The sequence below is a fragment of the Nelumbo lutea genome, chromosome 4 (genome assembly GCF_056320005.1).
Source record: "Nelumbo lutea isolate HS-2025 chromosome 4, American lotus-T2T, whole genome shotgun sequence".
NCBI classification, from domain to species: Eukaryota; Viridiplantae; Streptophyta; class Magnoliopsida; order Proteales; family Nelumbonaceae; genus Nelumbo; species Nelumbo lutea.
The window spans coordinates 80,420,292-80,443,174 of record NC_142687.1 but is presented as its reverse complement, the minus strand read 5'-3'; the positions used below and the strand labels follow the sequence as shown (position 1 = coordinate 80,443,174).

Below are 22,883 nucleotides of genomic sequence, written 5' to 3'. Positions count from 1 at the left end.
ATACTTGGTTGAAATTCTCTACATCGTTTCACCCCCAAACGGATGGCTAGATTGAGGTAGTAAATATAAGCTTGGGAGATCTTTTACGGTGTCTAGTTGGTGATCATACTTTTGGATGGGATTTAATGCTTCCAATAGCTGAGTTTGCTTATAACAGCTCGGTAAATAGATCCACAAGAAGAAGTCCATTTGAAGTGGTGATTGGTATTCAGCCTAAGCGGCCAATTGACTTAGTTACCTTACCACCAGATACGTGTACTAGCATTGAAGCAAAAGCATTTGCTAGGCACATAAGAGAGATACATGATGATGTTAAGAGAAAAATTTCATTGAGCAATGATTTATACAATGCTAGAGTTGATATTCATCGACGGTTGGCAAATTATCAAGAGGGAGGCATGGTTATGGTACACATATGACCAGAACGTCTTCTTAAAGGTGTGTACAGGAAGCTCCACTCAAAGAGTGCCGGTCCTTACAAAATCATCAAGAAGATAAGTTCTAATGCCTATGCTCTAGAGTTGCTAGATGACATGGGAATTAGTGGATTCTTTACCTTGGACATGTGGATTCTTTTAAGACTCCTATACATAAATTGCCAACTACTGCAGCTCCAAATGACATTCCAAAGGATGTTTTAGATGAGGAAATAATATCTAATGCTATAGGAGGGTATCAAATCTTTATGAAAGGTATTTTAACTCGCCAGGGAGAGATGATAGGATTCGATCAACACCCTTGAAGACTTATTCTAGAAAGAAGAAGGCCTTACAACAGGTCATGATATGGCATAGTGATGGTACTTAGGATTTGGACTGAATTGAACACCAAGGGTATCTTTGCCATTTTATAAATTGTCTATAGGGTTTAATTTGTCTAGTTATAGTTTGTTTATGTTTAAAATTTCAAAGTCATTTCATAAGTAGGATTTGAGTTATTGAGTCTTCTTTGAATTGAAATAGGATATGACGGCTTAGTTTGGGTCCTAGGATTAACAGTTTGACTCCTAAGACTATTATGAGTCCAACAGTTTGACTCCTAGGATTATTATGAGTTCAGAGTCTATAAATATGTATGGACGTTTTATAGAAAGGCAATGAAGTTTATTGAGTTTTCTTCAGCTCATGCTAGCTATGGTGAGTGATTCCCATGCCCTAGAGTGATTCTAGGCACCCTGTGAGTGATTCCAGGTATTTTTCTCTCTTCTTTCTCTCCCTATTTTCTTTGTTATTCCTTCAGGAAGCCATTACAGCCATTAACAGCCATGAAACTTTGATCAAGATGTTGTGTTGTATGCCTCAATAGATGAATGTTTGATGGGACCAACAATCACTACAGCTGGATGTAGATAAATATGACAAAGAAATTATGGAAGGGATTAACTACAATACAAGGGCATAAACAGAGGAAATACTGGCGTACCTGACTGACATCAGAGCTCCTGGCGATGATGATTGCTAAAGGAGAAGCTCATCCTTCTTCCCAAACTCAGGAACAGACTCTAGAACGGTAGAACCTTTAGCGGTGGTCCTTACTGAAATGGAAATCTTTGTTCCCCCATCACAGCTCCATCTGAGATTGGTTGATCTGAGGTATGCTGCAGAAGATGAAATTTCTATTTGGGTCATGCCTAAATTCTTAGTTTGGGGAGTATTTAGGAGTTTCTATCAAGGGTTTTGAAGAAGAAACAATGACAGCTTGCTGCAATTAAAAACAGGTTCTTGGTGGAGAAAGGGACAAAAACAACAGATAGGCTATACAACTATTGAGGTTGGCTTGGGATTTGAATGAAAATGCGGGAAGTGCTAACCGAATATGGTGGAGAAAGGGATAATTCAATGAAGAGAATCAAAGTAATTACATGGAATATTTGCGGCCTTAGCTTGGGGAGGAGGAGACTACTAGAATATGATTTTCTAAGAGAAAGGAATCCAGACATTTATTATTTTAGGAAACAGAACATCAATGCCAAAGTATAAAGTGGTGAAAAGTATTTGGGGGTTAGAACCATTTGACTAGCTAGAGATTCTTGCAGTTAATATAGCTAGTGGTGTAGCTCTAGTATGTAACAATAGCACTTTCAAATGTTTGGATAAACATACAAGGGCCTTCTCCATATCAACAAAGTTGGTTTGGATGCAAAAGAATCTGCGAATCGTGGTAACAGGGGTCTATGGGCCAATTGATTCTAGATTAAGGGCTGATTTTTGGAAGGAGCTGGATGTAGTCAGGGTGGATTGGGTGATTGGTGGAGATATGCAATTCTAAAGCTATTTGACCGAGGCTGTGGTAGGGTGAAAAGAGGTCATGAGACTTTATTGATCTTATCCAAAGGTGGGAGTTGATAGATCTTCCTTTGCAAGAGCTAAGTACACTTGGATTAACAACCAAGAGGAGCCCCTCTTTGGTCAGATTGGACAGACTTTTTATTTTGGCTAAATGAGAAGAAAGTTTTCCAAATGCATCCCAAGAAATAGGCTTGCCAATGATACCTAAAACTCGGCGGCCCAATTCGACATCTGATCTGATTACCTTGGATTTAGATGGTGTGTTTACGTAGTTAGATCGGATTTTGATTTTAATATATAAAATTTATATAATTATATTTAAAATTATATAAAATATATTATATGAATTATATATTATTATAAAATCAGTATGTTGTATTTGCATTAGTTTATTATTATATATATAATTTGAAAAGTATTAATCTTTTTTTTTTTGTATTTTAAAAAATTAAAGCCGAGTCGGATTAAGTCTGAATCTGATTTGAGTCTGTTAGGATTCAAATTTGAATTCAAACCCGAGATCTTCAGATCTGATCGGATTTGGATGCAGTTTTTTCAATAATCAGATTGGATTTGGATTTTGCTGAATCCGATCCATTCACAGCCTTGCCAAGAAGTGTTGCCAAGGGTAGTGTTCGGCCATATTTTTTTGCTTTTAGATATAGGTGGCCTAAAGAAGAACCAACATCCTTTTAGATTGGGGCACTGCTGGCTAGGGTTGGAGGCTTTTGATACAAACGTTAAGAAATGGTCACAAGAAGCTTCCTTTGAAGGGTCTGCTAGCCATATCGTGAGTAAAAAAGCTGCAGCTGCTGAAAGATAAAACTATGGCAATGAAAGAGAATGAATCTTGATGGGAAGAGGAGGGTAGAGCTTAAGAAAATCACAGCTGATATTGATTTGGTAGAGGAAGGGAGATTATTGGAGGAAGATCAAAGGAGGAAAAGGGTATTATGATTCAACCTGCCCTTGAGTTCTGTTAGTCTGATAACAGCCAAGAAGAGAGAAGAAGAAAGAAGAAAGAAAGAGAGAGAGAAAAGAGGAGAAAAGGAGAGAAGAAAAGTCTGGTTCGAATGAGAGAAAAATTACCTCTCCCGTTTCGCCAGACATGTTTTATATTACTAACATAATGGAAAAGACACATGTGCCCTTACTTAAGGGACACTAGTTCTAATATAATATTATAGATCAACAACCTCAACATAAGTATAAAGACAGAAATACCCCTACATACTCGACACTAACACTCCCCCTCAAGTTGGTCAGTATATATCATATAATCCCAACTTGTTACATATGCATTCCACTCTTCCCCGACTCAACCCTTTAGTAAATAAGTCTGCCCACTGGTTCCCTGTGTTAACATGTGCAGTGTCTATCACTCCATTCAGCACCTTCTTTCTCACAAAGTGACAGTCAACCTCTATGTGCTTGGTTCTTTCATGAAACATCGGATTAGAAAAAACATGAACTGTAGTCTGATTGTCACAGTAGAGCTTCATTGGAGTGTTAACATTGTATCCTATCTCCTGTAGAAGGTTCCTTAGCCACACTAGTTCACAAGTAGTATGTGCCATAGCTCTATATTCTGCCTTTGCACTGCTTCTCGTCACGACTGTCTCCTTCTTACTTTTCCATGTCACCAGATTACCCTCAAAAGAAGTGCAATAGCCTGTGGTAGACCTCCTATCAGACATAGAACCGGCCCAGTCAGCATCAGTATGTCCTATTTCAAGTTTTCCACCACTTTTGTATATCAAACCACGACCAGGAGCCCCTTTTAAATACCTCACAATTCTTAGAACCGCATCCCAATGAGGAACTCGAAGTTCCTGCATGAACTGACTTACCACACTAACCGCAAATGAAATATCTGGCAGAGTAATGGTTAGGTAGTTCAGTTTACCTACAAGTTCCGGTATCAGCCAGGGTCTTCAAACACTTCACCCATATCACTGCTCAACTTAGTATTTGTTTCCATAAGTGTTTCAACTGGTTTAGCACCTAACAAACCTGTTTCCTCCATCAAATCAAGCACATATTTCCTCTGACACAAATTAATACCATGCTTAGACCTTGCTACTTCTACCCCCAAAAAATATTTCAATTTACCAAGGTCCTTTGTTTGAAAATGTTCCTGTAGAAAAGTCTTCAACCTGTCAATGCCCATTTTATCACTCCCGGTAATAACAATATCATCTACATACACCACCAATAGGATTTTTCCTGCTTGAGAGTCATGACTGAAGACTGAATGATCAACTTGGCATTGTTTCATACCAAACTTCTTTACCACCTCACTGAAGATACCAAACCATGCTCGAGGAGACTGTTTAAGCCCATAAATAGCCTTTTTTAGTCTATGTATCTTACCATCCTCCCCCTGAGCAACAAACACCGGTGGTTGCTCCATATAGACCTCCTCAAGCAAATCACCATACAAGAAAGCATTCTTGATATTAAGTTGATAGAGGGGCCAATCATACATAGCAGTAAGAGAGATCACAACACGAACCGAACCTATCTTAGCAACTGTGGAGAAGGTTTCTGTGTAGTCAATACCATAGGTTTGGGAGTATCCTTTTGCAACAAATCTAGCTTTCAAGAGCTCTACACTACCATCAGGTAAATACTTACCAGTATAAACCCACTTACAACCGATAGCCTGCTTCCCAAGAGGAAGAGTGGTGAGGTCCCAAGTATGATTATGAGTTAGAGCTGAGAGTTCTTCCATTGCATGGCACCACCCTAGAGAAGCAAGGGCTTCTTGGACATCCTTAGGGACAACAACTGAGGATAACAAAGAGATAAACTGGCTATGGGAAGTGGAAATGTGAGTGAGTGAAATATAATTAGAAATAGGATGGAGGGTACAAGTGTGTTTACCTTTCCACAAGGCAATGGGAAGATCAAGATCAAATATTGGGTTTGGGGCTGGTGTGGAGACAACTGCCATATCTGTCAACGTTAATGGAGCTAGAGGAGTAGCAACCGGTACATGTGGGCGATGTGTATACACTTGATGGATAGGTGGCCATTCAACAGGTGGTGGTACTGGAGGCAAGGACTTGGTTACAACTGGAACAAGGGGAATAGAATTTGCAACTGGAAGTGGAAGAGGAGGAGGTGATGAGGAGGAAGAAGCATCATCGGACCCTAAGAAAAACGGAGTAGACTCAAAGAAGGTAACATCAGCACACACAAAAGAACATCGAGAACTAGGATGATAACACATACCCTTTCTGGGTCCGAGAATAGCCAAGGAAGATGCACTTAATGGATCATGCATCTAACTTGTCCTTCTCGGGGCCCAGATTATAGATGAAGTAGACACATCAAAAAACTCGAGGAGAGAGGAAACAGAGACAAGGTGGGAAACAAGGTAATGAATGGGGAATGACCATCAAGGATAGACGTGGGCATCCGATTAATCAAGAAGCAAGAAGCACCGCATCACTCCTCGAACCCGAGCCACGTCCTCTGCCACGGGCTCCCTCTGAATCTCTATCTCTAGTATGACCACCACCATGGTTATATGTAGGTCCACCACCACCACTCCGGCCATATACCAGACCACTGCTACCACTACGGCCAGACTGAGCTCCCTGAGCTCCACCTCTAACACCACAACCTCTTGATACTGCAAAGGCTGATCTATCAGAAACATTAAAGTTCTTAGTACATCCAATGGAAGTCCTCTGGAGTTGAGCAAACACCTCTTCTAAGGAAGGGAGAGCTGACCCTCCTAGTATCTGAGCCCGCACTGGTTCATACTCAGATTTCAACCCTATCAAAAATCGAGTGACATCAAGTTGTTCTTTCTGTTGTTGCTGAATTTTGACATCAGAAGTGAGGGGGTGATAAACATTCAACTCATTACGAATGTTTCTCATACTAGCATAGTACTCCTCAAGACTCTGATTGCCTTGTTGCAGATTAAAGTATTCTTGATACAACTGATATACTCTAGTTGTATTGTCTTGACCAGAATACAACTTCTTAGCATAGGTCCCACACATCTTTGGCAGTGTCAAGAAACATGAAATTTACACTAATCTTGGGTTCCATACTGTTCCATAACCATGTGATAATATGTGCATCCTCTTGTTCTCGGTCATCATACTCATGAAAATCAGTGGAGGGTTTCTCCTCCCTTATGTGTTTCACCTTCTTCTTTGCCTTCAGAAAAACTTCTTCAGATTTAGCCCAAGGTACATATAATTCTCTCCATTCAGTTTAATGGAGGTTATTTGAACATTCAGGTAGTCAGTAGGTATCATCACATTAGATTTGCTATCTCCCATTGCTGAATTCTGTTATTACTGAATTCAGCACACTGCACACTACTTGATCACACTGATCACACTGGTTTCAGCACTTGTTATTGCTGAAGATTGCACTCTTTACACCACAAACCCTACCCCACGACTACATGAAATCTCACCACACTATATGAGGACCACTCCCCCTTCGAATCACACTAAAAAACAGCATAAACCCTAGCACACTAGTCTGAAATCCCACCATACGATCTGAAACATACTTCCTATTTGATTCATTACAAAAATATGCATAGAATTCTCTTACCTCATCACCCAAAAAACAAACCACACAACACACCCACTCCACCACACGAATCAGCCCTCTTCTCTTCATCGATTAGGGGAGGGCTTCTTAGAAACCACAACAACCGACTATGAACAGCACAACTGGAGGAATAGAGACCTCCAAGGGAAGAGGGTGACCATTCCTTTTCAGCCCTTTCCCTTATCTCCAATCGATGGTAGAGAAATCAAGAGAAACCCCTAGACTGAGTGCGTAGAAAACAGAAATCTGGGCAAATCCGAGTTGCTTAGTTGTGCTCTGATACCATATTATGATTCGATTTTCCCTTGAGTTCTGTTAGTCTGATAACAGCCAAGAAGAGAGAAGAAGAAAGAAGAAAGAAAGAGAGAGAGAAAAGAGGAGAAAAGGAGAGAAGAAAAGTCTGGTTTGAATGAGAGAAAAATTACCTCTCCCATTCGGCCAGGCATGCTTTATATTACTAACATAATGGAAAAGACAAATGTGCCCTTACTTCAGTAAGGGGCACTAGTTCTAATATAATATTATAGATCAGCAACCTCAACATAAGTATAAAGATAGAAATGTTAGCAGTTGGGGAGGTCACTGATGTTCATGAACTTGCTGAATTACTAGGGTGCATAGTTGGCAGCTTCCCTTCAGAGTATTTGGAGTTGCCCCTTGGGGCTAAATGTACATTGATGGCTATTTGGGATCCATTCTTAGAGAGTGGGCACGAAGTTGGCTGCTTGGAAAGCCGAGTACCTCTCAAAAAGAGGGGAAGGTCGCACTCACCAAAAGTGTTTTGGCAAGCCTTCTTGCTTGTTGCATGTCTTTTACTAAATTCTCTCAGAAGTGGCAGGAAAGAAAAAAGATGAGGGATTTCTTGTGGCTTGGCTAGTGGGAATTGTCCAAATTCCATCTGGTGCATTGGGAACAAGTTTGCAGGCCTATTTCTCATGGGGGTCTAGGAATCAGACAGGTTTAAAACTTCAATGTTGCCTTATTAGGCAAGTGGTTCTGGAGGTTCTCAAGGGAAACCCGACAACTTATTCACAGGAATTGCAGAGAAATACAGGGAAAAGTGCAATGTGTTATGGGCCCGAGAATAGGATCTCGTCACGGGTCAGTCCACGGGTAAAACCTTCTGTTTTCCCTTGTTCCTCCCTTTTCTTGAGGAACCTATCTTGGCGCCTTAATGATGATTTGTTCAAGAGATCACCAACTCTCCTCTACTCTGTCTTGACTGAGAATTTCGATGCCTTTATTGAATATCAATAGCTCCTTTAAATAGGAGATTACAAGAAGATAAGAATCCCACTTTTAGGAGGACTCCCTACTGATCTTTACTACTGAATTTAGATAAGAACACTGAACAGATAAGACTCCTTACTAGATAAGATAAGACTCTCTACTAGATAAGATAGAACTGTATCTAGCTAGATAAGATGAGTACACTGAATTAGATAAGATGAGAACATTGAATTAGATAAGATGAGAACACTGAGTTAATCGCCCATTAAACTCTGAATTAATTGCCCATTATTGTTGTTGTCCATCACTGCTGCTGTTAGTGGTTGTAAAAGCATCCACAACATTACTCCCCTCTTGGACTAAGAGCTTGTCCTCAAGCTCGAATTCAGGATGGGTGTCTTGAAACACAATCAAAGGAATCCAAGATAGGTGGAATGATTTTGCCTTCCTAGATCGGGTTCCAATGAAGAGGGTTCATCCTCATCTTCCTCTTGTTCCACCAGGAGGCAGAAAAGTCTCTTGCACTTGTGCCCTGCTGAGTAAAGTTCATCACGATTAGAACATTGTCCCCTCATCATGCGTTCCGCCATCTCAGCCCTTGACACAGTGCTTAATAGGGGGTGCCACCACGCTGCTTCCCAAACTGGATGCCGATATGGAATCGTGGCTCTGCTGTGGTTTCTGTTCCCGGCTGGCTGCAGAAGATGGGGCCATGCCGAGTGGTTTCGGGGGTGCCCATGCTATTTGAGGCCTCCCCATACTGATACTTCCGCGGTTGAGTTGCAGCTTGCATTCAAAAGCGCGAGCTAAATTCTTAGCAGTAACCAGATTGGGGGGATTTTGCATCTCCACATCCACTCGCAAAGTTTTTGCTAACCCTACGGTGAACATGTCGACCTGCTGGTTTGGTTGTACCGATGATGCTCTTGCAAGGAGGGTCTGAATCTGACGCTGATATTCAGCCACTGTTTTCGTCTGTTTGAGGTTGATTAGTTCGCCTAATGGTGGCCCAAATCTGAGAAGGCAGTAGGATTTGAATTGGGTCCAACTGAGCCCGGGTTCCTCCTGCTCTAATCTATAAAACTAGAGTTGCGTCTCCTTCGTCATGTGGAATGCGGCTAAGCTTACCTTGTCTCTGTCCTCTGTCCGTTGGTTGCGGAAGAATTGCTCACATCTGTACAACCATCCCAATGGATCTCCCGCGCCGTTATAGGAAGGGAGCTCCAGCCTGCTGTATTTGGGAACAATCGCGGCTCCCTGGGTGACGACCTGTCGCTCGCCGGACAATTCTGCCATGTCTGGATGACGGCTGTTTGTGGTTGTAGCCCCTTCTGGATTCCTCTCCTTGCTAGAAAAATAGACCTCCATCATGCACCTTAATTCTCGGATGTCTTCCTTGATCTCGCGCACCTCCGTGCTGTTTTCCACGAGCTTGTGCTACAATTCATGAACCCTAGTCGTCAATTGCTCAAGGTCACCCATGACGCCTTGCTCTGATACCAAATTGTTATGGGCCCGAGAATAGGATCTCGTCACGAGTTGGTCCACGGGGAAAACCTCTTGTTTTCCCTTCTTTCCTCCCTTTTCTTGAGGAACCTATCTTGGTGCCTTAATGGTGATTTGTTCAAGAGATCACCAACTCTCCTCTACTCTGTCTTGACTGAGAAATTCGATGCCTTTATTGAATATCATTAGCTCCTTTAAATAGGAGATTACAAGAAGATAAGAATCCCACTTTTAGGAGGACTCCCTACTGATCTATACTACTGAATTTAGATAAGAACACTGAGCAGATAAGACTCCCTACTAGATAAGATAGAACTGTATCTAGCTAGATAAGATGAATACACTGAATTAGATAAGATGAGAACACTGAATTAGATAAGATGAGAACACTGAGTTAATCGCCCATTACTGCTGCTGTCCATTAAACTCTGAATTAATCGCCCATTACTGCTGCTGTTAGCGGCTGTAAAAGCATCCACAACACAATGGTTGGGAATTTGGGATGCAGAGAGGCCTCAAATGCTGTATGGTTGTGGTGTGTGGAAAGGAATATCCAAACTTTTCACTAAGGCTATGTTTGTTTTGAAGGAAAGGGTAGGGTTCTCAAATGCTGTTTGTAAATAGGGGTTTCAACATTTCAGATTTGAGGTGCTCTGTATGTAATTAGGAAGCAGAGACCTCAAACCACCTATTTTTGCTTTGCAACTTCAGTATAGCAGTGTGGAATCATATTTTGAAGGCAGTTAGTCTAATCTGGTGCTTCCCAGGTACTGTAAAAGCACTTCTAGAAGAGTGGCAGGTTCTGGAATGACTGAAAAAGGGAAAGTGTGCTGGTCATCTATCCCACTGGCAATCATGTGGTCTATATGGTATGAGAGAAATAATAGAATTTATGATCATCTACAATTTAAAATGGAGGTGCTTAATTTGGTGGTTGGAAAGGATTGGTTGGCTGTTCATAATCTACCTTTTCTATTTCTGTTTTGAAGGTGGGCTTTTTTGAGGTCCTCACATGGCTTACATTTGTACAGAAACTCATTTTACAGAGACCATATACTTTTGATTTATATAGTATACTTTACCTTTTCTCCAAAAAAAAAGAGAAAAGTAGTAGTTACTGATCGAAACAACATTGTACCTGTATTAAATTGCACTGTACAATGAACTGCAGTCCGAATGCCAAAGCAGAATGTCTGATCCACTACGGGGGTGCAAATTCCATACCCAATTTGAAGAATTTCCACTGCATTGGTTGCAGGCTGAGAGTCTGCCCAAGTTGCATACCTTATTAACTGTCAACTGGTTTCAGATGGATTGTTAATTTTGTGATTCAATTACCCGGTTAGACCCAGCTTTTAAAACATTGTTGTGCCCTACTGTCTTGGTTAGTATTGTCATTAGGCAAAACTGTGCATCTTTTGTCCAAAGCTGTCTCTCAAAGGGGGTTTAGGACATTGACTTCAGTATTGATTTATAGCTAAGGCTGTGAAACGTGTAGATACTTACTGTATTACTGGGACAAGCTTGTCTTGTATAAGATGTGCCATCTTAGGGTTGTATTGCTGGTAAGTTCTGAAATCGCCCATCTTATTTTTATGCAGAAACGAGGGGCTCAGTTAGTTGTACTTGAAGGTAAACGTCGACATGTATGGGAGAATGCATGGTGTGATTCATGCTTGGATTTGCATTTGATGTCTTCAGGGGCTGCTCAGGCTATGGTACATGCCTGGTTGCTCAATATACGCTCTATTGTTTACGAAGGGCGTGAATTGCCAAAATTACTGAGGTATGTATTGTAGTCACAACATGTCGGAGGACAACCTTGATAAGATGATACATATGCTTTCATTGACTTGTTTATTTTTACTTTTAGATGTTTTTTACATTCAACATGTTTCTCTACAGCATTTTGACAGGATGGGGTAAACACAGCAAAGTAGCTGGTGATGGCACTCTAAGGCGGGCTGTTGAGGCACTGCTTGCTGGAATTGGTGCCCCCTTCCATGTCGCCAAGTGCAACCTTGGCCGCTTTATATCACCAGGGGCTGTTGTAGCTGCCTGGTTAAGGGAATCTGGCACATTAAAGGTCCTCATTCTTCATGATGACAGGACGCATCCTGAAAGTGTTGGGTCTGATCGGCCTTCTGACTTGCAAATACTATCATTGTAGTTGAACCCCCTCCCCCTTTTTGCAATAGCTTTAGTGGTTTCCTAATGTGTTCATTCCTTGTAATTTATATGTGCAGCAAGTGCAGAAGAGTACAACAGTAGCTATAAAATCTATACCCTAAGAAGGCAAGGAGAATATATATTTTTTCATTTGCACTGGTCTAAAGGCTGAGTGTGAATTCTGCTTTACTTTTGCTTCAGATTTGGCTTTATTTGTGAGAACTGAGAAAAAATGAAAGATTTTTTTTTTTTTTTTTTGGTTTTTGAGAAAAAGCCCAAGGGCTAATTGCATTCCAAGACTCGGTTCAGAATTACAACAATTGTGCTAAGAATGGAGTCATAGACCAAGTATGTGTTCAACGTAGAATAAGTCCATGACGTGCCACTGTATGGGCAGCAACATTGGCATTTTTGGGTACAAATCGAACCGAGGAAGATAAGAAAGTAGGCTCCTGCAATTGACCACCACCCAATTTTTGTTGTTGCCAAGGGGGATCAGATGTCGCTGACCAGGGGCGGAGTCAGGAAATTTTTATGAGGAACCATTGAGGTGGAGAGGGGGGTGGGAAAATTTAGATGGAAATCTGTAATATAGTGGAGATTTTCTGAACCATGGGTGGGTGGGTGGGGGGGGGGTATGGCTCTCCTGGGTCCCCTCTGGTTCCACCCCACCCCTGCTGCTTACATAAGCTTGACAATTGTGAGAGCAAGGTTCGAAGTAGTGACATGTATCAGCTTGTATCGGTCGATGCGTATTGTGCCAGTGGCTTTCCAATACACTCTTATTGGGGTTGTATTAGGTCAATCATTGGTTTAGAGGGTAGCCGGGCCTTAAACCGGCCCTTCTGAACTGATTTCAAAAAAAAAAAAAAGGGTAAAACATAAAAAAAAAAAAGCTCAACATAGGCTCATACGCCCCACCGGCATACTCAGAAAGTCAGGAATGCAGTTTTCTGATGTTATATTTGAAGGTGATGCTCTCACACAAGGAGGGCAAGGTACTCTGGCAAACAGAAAATCACCATTGTGGTCCCGAACAACTAGACCAGTGGAAATGTCCTCCAAACCTACAGCAGCATCAATATTGATTTTTAAAGAGACCAGAGGCAGAGGTGGAGCTTGCCATTGAGTATTATGCATGGGACGTTCAATAGTAGAAGTGATATATTCTTAGTCTCCCAAGCCTGTAGGATATGATCTAAATGAGTATGTACTTGTATGATTACTTTCATTGGATTAAATGTTGATGTTTTGAAAAGAATACAAATACAAATATGTACAGCGCAAATTCATATAAAATGAGGGAATTATGTATTTGTACTCCTTCCAAACTGAGATTAATGTACAGGACAACCGTACCAAATGAGGGAATTATGGACACATTTCCCTCATTTGGTACTTCTAGTAGGTAAGATATTATGGACACATTTGCAAAGAAAGCATTTGACAGATGAGGGAATCAATTTCAATTTCCATAGATGGTGCCATTGCATCTCTCCATGTAGTAAATTGGATATGGAACCACTAGGTTGCTCAGATTGAAGTAATTAAATACACGAAGAGGTTGTAAAATTACCATGAGGCGTATATGTCCAACTCCAGACCAGTTTGTCAGAAATTTCCGTAGAAGGATGTGGCAATTGAACCTGGAGTAACTAATTGCCGTTGTGTTGCTGTAAGTTGAGGAGGGAGATTAGATAACCAGCTCATTCTATAATGAGCAACTCGACCAACTGAATTTGTTGAATCAGAATTAGCTCCAAGAATTAATCCTGTGTCACACCATGGGTCATTCAGAAAATCAACATCCCAGCCGTCTCCCAAAATCCACATATATCCTCTCAGAACAACCAGCTGCTTGGATTTAAGAATGCCTCACCATATTTGTGAAACTTTGACTGCGTGTTTTTGAACACCAAGATGATTCACCTTTCAGGTATTTAGCTTCCATAATTTTTGCCCCACAGTGTGCCGAAAGTGAAAATTTTCCATAATAATTTGGCAAGAAGGGCTTGATTTCGGATATGGTTTAGAATGAAACCTAAACCACCATTATCTTTGTGCTCCCAAGATTTGAAGTGTGTTTTCTTAGTGTCAGATGTATGGCCTCACCAAAATTCTTGACATAATTTGCCCGTCTGATAGCATATTGCAAGTTTTTTAAAACTGAACCGGACAACAAATCTGACTTCTGGTTCCTGGGTCGAACGGTCTGACCATTAGAACCGAGTGGACGGCCCATTCTGACAAAAAATAAAATAAAACTGCCAAAACCGTTTGACTGCCTAAGTCAGCAGTTTACTGATCAATTCAACAGTTTTTGGCGAAACAACGGTTTTGGAGTAAAACGGAACCGATCATCTTACCGGTTCCCAATTTTTCTGATCCGACCATCCAGTCTTGTCCGGTTCTGAAAATCATGGCATATTGTTTTAGGGAGAGAGTGTGTTTGCATGTGATATGTTGGAAGGGCTTCCAGCGTGGATTTGATTAGTGTGGAACGCCCGACCTAAGATAATAAGTTTATTTTCAACCCAGCCAATCTAATATATATATATATAAGTCTCCCCAGTCAGACATGTGGCCCTCTTACATTCAGATGCCTGTCATTTCAAAGATTTAAACAAAATGGACACATGTCAAAATCTGAATAGTGGTAGTTTAATGATAGAGCCCACTAGACATGTGTCAAATTTTGATTAGTGGTAGTTCAAGAAAAGAGCCCACTATCATGCAGAGTGGAGCCTCCCCCCACCATGCACAGTCGTGAGAAGTGGGAAGCTCCCACTTTCAATCATTTCCTAAAAAAAATGAAGTTGTGCTATTAATTACTGTTAACTACTAAACTAATTAATTAATTCCAGCTACTAATTACTAAAAATAATTATTGTTAACTATTTCTAATGAATTAATTACAGCTATTAATTACTAATTAATTACTGTTAATTACTTCTAATTAATTAATTCCATCTATTAATTACTAGTAATAATTACTCACAAATAATAATTAATTACTGAAAATAAATTCTTATAATAATTACTGATAATATTAATTACTGGAAATATTGCTCATTATTAATTCGAAATGATAATTAATAAATATTTTCATAATGGTAATTAATAATTCGGAAATAATCATTATATATTTATATTAACTCATATTAATTATTTTGAAAATAAATATTTAATGGTAATTATTTATATTATAATTATTATAAAAAATTGTAATTCATACATTTATATGAAATAATTAACTATATTATTATCAGTAGTTATAATTAATAATAAATATTTTCATAATGGTAATTAATAATTTGGAAATAATCATTTTATATTTATATTAACTCATACTAATTATTTTGAAAATAAATATTTAATGGTAATTATTATCAAAAATTATAACTCACACATTTATATGAAATAATTAATTATATTAATATAAGTAATTATAATTAATAATATTATATTAATGAATATAATTATATTATTATCAATAAATAAATTTAATTATTACTAATACTAGTGATGAAAATTATTACTTTGGAATGTTAATTAATTAATGATAATTAATAAGTATTTTAATAATGTTAATTATTAATTGGGATATAATCATTTTATAGTAATATTAATTAATATTAATTATTTTATAAATACATAATTAGTGTTACTTATTTACATTGTTATTATTATTACAAGTAATTATAATTAATACTATTATTATTCTCCAATAAAAATTTCATTTAGTGAAAGTTAAATTATAAAACTTTAAATTATTCAATAGTGTTAAGCTTAAAGAATTATAGAAGCAAATATTATTTTATGAATTAACTAAAAATCATAATTATAACAAATTAATTACTTATTAAAAATAAAAATAAAATAATAATAACAATAATAATAATTACAATAATAATATACTTATTATTATTATTGGTTTCACAATTATTAATATATTATTAATTTATTAATAATACTGATTATTATTAAAAAATGTTAATAGCAAATTTTATTTGTTGAAATTACTCGTTTTAATTCAGACAAAGATTAATTATTAATTTCTTAAAATTATTATTTATAGAATAATTTTAATTACTCTTTCATTAATGACCTTATTTTTGAGTAATTGGTTTTTTATGTTCAATATATATTTTTTTGCAAAAGTCCAAATAAGTTTTCATTTGCAATGCTAACCATTTTATTTTTCTCTTACTCATTTTTATAAAAGATAAAAAAATAAATTAATGATATTTACCTATTTTTATCAAATTATGTATTTATCAAGTTGTTGTCATTGATAAAAAAATAAATTAATGATAAATTATGTATTTATCAAGTTGTTGTCATTGTATTTATCAAATTATGTATTTATCAAGTTGTTGTCATTGATGATGAGTCAACTTTTTGAAAGAGAGGGGTACTAATAATAATTAATGACTTCTAATTAATTAATTTCAGCTATTAATTACTAATAATAATAACTCACTAATATTAATTAATTACTGATAATAATTTCTTATAATAATTACTGCTAATACTTAACTACTGATATTAACTAATTACTGATAATATTTCTCACTATTAATTCGGAATGATAATTAATAACGATTTTCATAATGGTAATTAATAATTTAGAAATAATAATTTTATATTTATATTAAATCATTAATTATTTTAAAAATAAATATTGAATGCAAGGTTCAAAGTATCGACACTAATTAGCCCTATCGGCCGATACGTATCGTTCTGGAAGCCCTCCGATACGCCCCTATAGTGGGTGTCTCGGGGGTCTAACCGGTTCAGGGTGTGGAGGAGGCCTAAATCAGCTCCCCTGAACTAGTTGCGAAATAAAAAATAAAAAAGAAGTGCCAAAAGCTGTATCGATTCACCCAACATGCCCATATCGGCGTATCGGGCGTATCGATATTTTGAACCTTGATTGAAAGTTAATTATTTATATTTGAATTATTATAAAAAATTATAATTCATACATTTATATGAAATAATTAATTATATTATTATCAACAATTATAATTAATACTTATATTAATTAATATAATTATATTATTATTATCACCAATAATTATAATTAGTTATTACTAATAATATGATTTCTGATAAAAATTAATTACTGATTATAATTACTTACTGGTAATTAATTCCTTAATAATGATAATTATTACTTTAGAATGTTAATTAATTAATGATAATTAATAAGTATTTTAATAATGTTAATTATTAATCAGGATAAAATCATTTTATATTTATATTAAGTCATATTATTTTTTATAGATATATAATTACTGTTAATTATTATTCTCCATTTAGTGAAAGTTAAATTATAAACTTTCAATTATTCATTATTGTTAAACTAAAAGAATTATAAAAGCAATTATTATTTCAGGAATTAACTAAAAATCATAATTATAACAAATTAATTACTTAATAATAATAATAATAGTAATTTAATATTACTGATTTTAAAATCAATATACACATAATAAGAATATTATTAGTAAATAATAATATACTTATTATTATTGATTTCATAACTATTCAAATTACCACTAAATGAATGAACTAAAAATCTATGAGTATTCTAATTGACTTGAATTTGGCACATCAACATGCCCAAAATTATAATTTCAACCTACATTTTCTATTTCTATCTCCCAATTCTCATAATTCAAACATACAATTAGGTTATGTACAAGTTTTCCTATCTTTTCCTAAAGATAAATTCTAGCCAGTCTACGTGCATTGTGGTGAGCTTAGACTTAAAATCCATAACCATGATCGACCAAAAGAAGCGTTGCCACCTAACTTGGAGGTGATTTCCATACTTAAGATGGTTCCATTATTCTCCTTTCTTTCATGTTTCCTCTATTGGATGGGTTTGGTTGGAGTCATAATTATATTATAAGTTGATTGTAGCCATACATGATGATGATTTGATTGTAGTCATATATTTTCATCTCTTATTTTAGAGGATGTATGTATCTGTAAATGTTGCTTGGCATGGATTGTTTTTCTTAGCAGCTCTTTGAATGATTTTCTTCCTTCTTTGCCTCTTTGAATGGATATTGTAAATGCTTTTTATCCATTCATATGTCCTTAAATATTAAGCAGTATTGGTGATATTGTTGTAAACATCCATCTAAGTTTACTATTTTATAAATAGATTAATGATTTCAAAGTTATTGATACTTTTTTGGGGGTGGGTTGCTCAACAGGACATTGATTTTTTATTGTTAAATAGTAAATTTCAAATTAAATGATACTGTAGTTGCCCCTTAGTATGGGGTCATTGTCTAGATAAAACGTGGTATCTCTCTTAAATCAAATAAAGAGCCTACCCTAAATGTCTATTATAAATAATTAAAAAATAAAATAATTCAGATTAAATCAAATAGTTATTTACTCAAAATTAATAATAATAACAATCAATTATTTATAGAAATAATTAATAATAATAACAATCATCAAGTACTTATTTAAGTAAATAATAAAAAAACGAAATAACAATCATTAGTTATCATTAATGTTTATTCAAAGCATGCCCCATAATAATTACCAAATACAGTAATTAAACCTTAAATAAAAATCAATATTTATTAATAGTCATTAAAATCGTTAAGCCAAATCATTAATGTTTATTCCTAAATGGAAAATATGAATTAACAAATCTATTATATAACAATTATACTCGGTTGGAAAAAACATTTTAAGTAAATATTTAAATAATTACAAATTTAGTTAATATCATTACCAAATAACAAAAAAAATTATATTAAATACTAAAATAATAATAATAATAATAATAATGGTTAAATTAAAGTAATAAACGTTTCAAGATGAATTTAATGACTCGTATAAGGGTCAATTTATGTGGACCCTTAGATTGTATGACTATCTTAAAAAATGGCAATTTATAAACATTAATAAAAATCATTAATATATATATATATATATGATTAATTTCCCCGTACTTAATAGGGGGTCATTCACAATGGGCATCCCAAGTACTTTTCATGCAAAGGCATAATTCTAACGCCCAAAGAGAGATATATCCTCTCTCTTTGGCGTGGAGGTGTATTTTTGTTGATTTGTGTCGCCAGATGTACCAAACTTCACACCCCCTAAGCCAAGACCACCATTATCTAGAGATTGAGAGAGCAAACGTGATAACACCTCAGTGCACATGATGATGATGAAAAGGTAAGGGGACAGAGGACATCCCTGCCGTAATCCACGGGATGGCTTGAAGGTGGGGCCAGGCTTGCCATTTACTAGAACCCCCGTCTATCTGCTAGGCGGGCTTATCCGTGAGGGGCATAGCTGACGTAGTCGGTGGGATCATGGCAATGCCGTAATCCGGCCAAACTATGCCAACGTGGCCGAGCTGTGATAGATGGTCGTAGGCCTCATGGCCAATTCAGCCATGTCCCCAACACCACTCCCCCAGTTTTGAAGCCAAGGGACGAGGTTTCCTAGGTTTGTTGCCCGGCTGAGGAACTTCCGAGCATGCATATCACCTGCGTCGTGTTCGTCATTGTCGAGGAGTCCTTCGATCGTTGGTTTCAAAACTTAAATAAGAACTGAAACTTTGGTTCCCGAAACACTCCCCCAGTTCTGCTGCCGAGGAGGGGGAGTGCTTGGCCAGACTACTGCACGGCCTTGTGGCCGTAACCTACCTAGCCAAGGATTTGAGTGGCCTAGCCAAGGATCCGCATCGAAGGTTGGACCGGTATTGTAGTTGAACCGACACAATTAATGGGCGCAACCGCTACCTGTCGAGGGTGCCACTTCATTTTCTGAGGCTTCCTGTTGTACGTTATTGATCGCGTCGGTTGGCCTTCTGAGGCGTTGTCAGAGGTGCTTCATCTGCACCGCTGATCTCTCCTCGATTTGTGCCCCTGATGGTTATAAAAGGGAAGAGGGGCCCCCCTTATCCTCAGTATTGCTCGCAAGAGTGTTTGGCATCCACTGCTCGCCAGATTCGTCGGTCACACAGTTCGGCAGATAGCTCGGTAGACAGCTCGGTGGATAGCTCGGTAGCTTTCGCTCTTCAACTCCGCAAATTGTCCGGTATGTCCTCTTCATCTCATCGGTCCTCTTCCTCATATGGGTTCGCCAATAGTTCTAGTTCCAACTCTTCTCGTGGCTCGACCTACGAGCCTGACTGAGAGATTTTGTGGCTGCCAAATTTGAGGAAGCCAAGGTTGGTCCCTCTGGGATGGAGACGGAGCTTCCTCTTCGGGCAAGTCACCGGTTCAGCACCATGCCCGACGTCTTTACGCCCGGGGATATGGCTCGGATCCGAGCTACGTATGCCATTCCCGTAGAATACCAAATGAGGTGTTCGCTGCCAGGGGAGATGGCCTCTGATGCTCAGCCCGATGAGTTGTGTGTTTATGAGCACAACTTGGAGGCTGGGCTGAGGTTCCCGTTAAGCGAGGGGTTCGTCGAGGTGCTAAACTGGTATAGGGTGTTGCCGGTGCAACTGAAGCCAAACTCCTTTAGGTTTTTGCTTGGCCTTATGTCCTACTGTGCCGTTCGCGATATCGAACTAACCCTGGGGATGGTGAGCTTTATGCTCCAACTGAAACACCACTAGCAGGGGTACTATTACTTCTCCACCCAGTGAAATATTCGGTCGTTGGTCGGGGCCCCTTCTTATATAAAGCACTGGAAGGAGTCGTTCTTCTTTGTGCGTATCCCCGAGGGTCTCCCTTTTCTTGCCAAGCTACGGGGGCTGAGGATGACTCTACCGCAGCCCCAATGGTCGGCGCTTACTTGGGAAGAGAGGTCGGCCCTAAGCATGATCCACGAAATTGACGTTATTGCGTACACATGCTCGGAGATGTTGATGCTCGTCGGGCTGATGGAAAGGGTGGTCGGTTTGTTTCCTTTGCTTTTGTTTGCCGAGTTAAATTTACCTTGCCTGCTTTGTACTTATCTTGGGTATCCTATGTTGCAGGTGTGAATATGGCCAACGAGGAAGAGATTGTTCACCAGATGAAGGCGCTTCGACAAATGCAAGAATGAGCCGGTGTGCAATCGGAGGTTCGTCCCGAGGCAGAAGAGCAGCCACGATCTGAGGACAAGACGGCTCGTTGGCAAAGAAGAGTTTGACAACGAGAGGTTGAGGAGGACAACGTTGTCGTGGTTGACCCTGAAGGGGTCCATTGTCCTGCTAGTGCATCGGTAACTTAGGCAGGCAACAACTCGGGTCTGCACATGCCGAGGTGGTCAGTTCGTGTAGATGATAATCTGGAGATGCTCGGAGTTCCCGAGCATTTACTGTAGGGAATCATGACAATGTCCATAGCTCGGGAATTGGTCGAGGTTGGTAGCAGAGCCTTGGAGTGTGCATTGCTGCGGTTTCTGCCTAGGTAAATCGTCTTCTCCTTATTCCTTGTGTTTTGCTCTCCATTCGGTACACTTATATGTGACAGAAGGCCTAGTTGGTCGAGCTTTAGGCTGCTGGGGAATGGTCGGCCGCGCTGCAGAGGGAGGTGGCCGAGCTAAAGGCGCAACTTGCTGAGTAGCCTAGTCTTGTTCGGGAGCTGAAGCGAGAGATCACCGAGCTTAAGGCGGAGCGAGACATGCTGAGGCAGGAGGTCATTGAGGAAGCCATCAATGAGTACAAGTCATCGGAGGAGATGCAACTGCATATGGACGAGTACGCCGAGGCTCCCTTCGCAGCTGGGTTCAATCTTTTCCGATGAAGGATCCTTTGCTACCACTCGGAGTTGGCCGTTGAGTTGCAAGGCTGAGATGCCTTTGATCCAAATTCTCCGCAAGGGTCCATCGAGGGAGCTGAGGATGAGGTTAAAGTCATTGTCGGTGCTACTGATTCTACTATCGAGGATTGATTGACTGCCCTATTTATTATTTGTTGTGTTTGTGTTTTTTTTGGGGCTCGGTATGTCGAGCCTTAAACGATGTAATGAACAGTTTAGTGTTCATGTTTCTTTATCTGATCACGTGTTGCTGCACTTGTGCCTCTTTTTCCAACCGAAGCCTATCTAGCTGGGTTGTTTGTGTGTCGGGCTGGGCTCTTTGTACTTCGAGATTTTAGTTCGTCAGCCGAGGTATAGTTGACTGAGGTATGGTTGGTCGAGGCATGGCCAGCCGGGCTATGCCTCGGCGTCCCTAGTCTTGTATTGACCGAGGTGTAGTCGGCCAGGCTATGCCTTGGCATCCCCAATCTTATGTTGTCGAGGTGTCATTGGCCGAGGTGTAGAGGCTATGCCTTGGCATCCCCAATCTTATGTTGTCGAGGTGTCATTGGCCGAGGTGTAGTCGGCCGGGCTATGCGTTGGCGTCCCTAGTCTTTTGCTGACCGAGTTGTTGTTGTCCGAGATCTTTCAGTTCCCGAGCTCTCAACCATGGGACGCTCAGTTTTTGGTCTAATGAGCCTTTGGGGCCCTTCTAGGGATAGTCGTTTCCCAACTAGCTCAACTGTTAAGCTGGCGGTAGTGTGGACGCTCAGTACCATGCCAAGGCTAGGCCTTGTAGCGTGGTTACAAGGGCTTTTCACATCAGTCCCTCTGAAGCACAATGTAGCATCATCTGGGCTTTGAGTGCCACGACATGGTCGAAAGGGTCGTAGTTCCCATCATACTTGTCGAATTGGGGGGCTCACCATCCGGCAGGGGGTATCTCATCCACGATGTCCTGGACAAAGGGTGGCTCCTTGGTGATATGCTCGATGGCCTACATAGGTTGGTCTACGGTGGGAATTGTGCTCTTAAGGGTGGAAGTACGTTCTAACTCTTCCAGTCGTTGCTAGAGCTCTTTAATTTTGACATCTCTATTGTCTGGTACTATAGTGTGTACGGCCTCCCTTTTGGGTCGTGTGGGGTGATCCTTGACCGAACTTGACTCGGCGACAAAGACTACAAAGGGCGGAGTCCTTTTGTCGAGCCTTTCTTTGGTAGGGATGCACGTTGATGGGTGTGCCTGCCTATGGTAGTCCCATCCCTGGGAACGGGCAATGGTGGCGGGGCTTTGTGACCAGTGCGCTTTGGGGTCCATGGTCCGAGGATCGTCCTTCGTGCGCGTCGGGTTGTGAGGGGGGACAGCCCGGTCAGGTGGCAC

General features: G+C 39.2%; 1 protein-coding gene across 1 annotated transcript in view; it reads left to right on the top strand.

Annotated features, from left to right (window-relative positions):
- LOC148861272 (pentatricopeptide repeat-containing protein GUN1, chloroplastic-like) overlaps nt 1-11,980 on the top strand; it is a 36,735-nt gene extending 24,755 nt beyond the window's left edge. The window contains exons 3-4 of the mRNA XM_088984633.1: nt 11,213-11,397; nt 11,517-11,980. Coding sequence (XP_088840759.1) covers nt 11,213-11,397; nt 11,517-11,781 — 450 coding nt within the window. The 3' untranslated portion in view covers nt 11,782-11,980. The remainder of the gene's footprint in view (nt 1-11,212; nt 11,398-11,516) is intronic.
- Nucleotides 11,981-22,883: the final 10,903 nt, after the last annotated feature.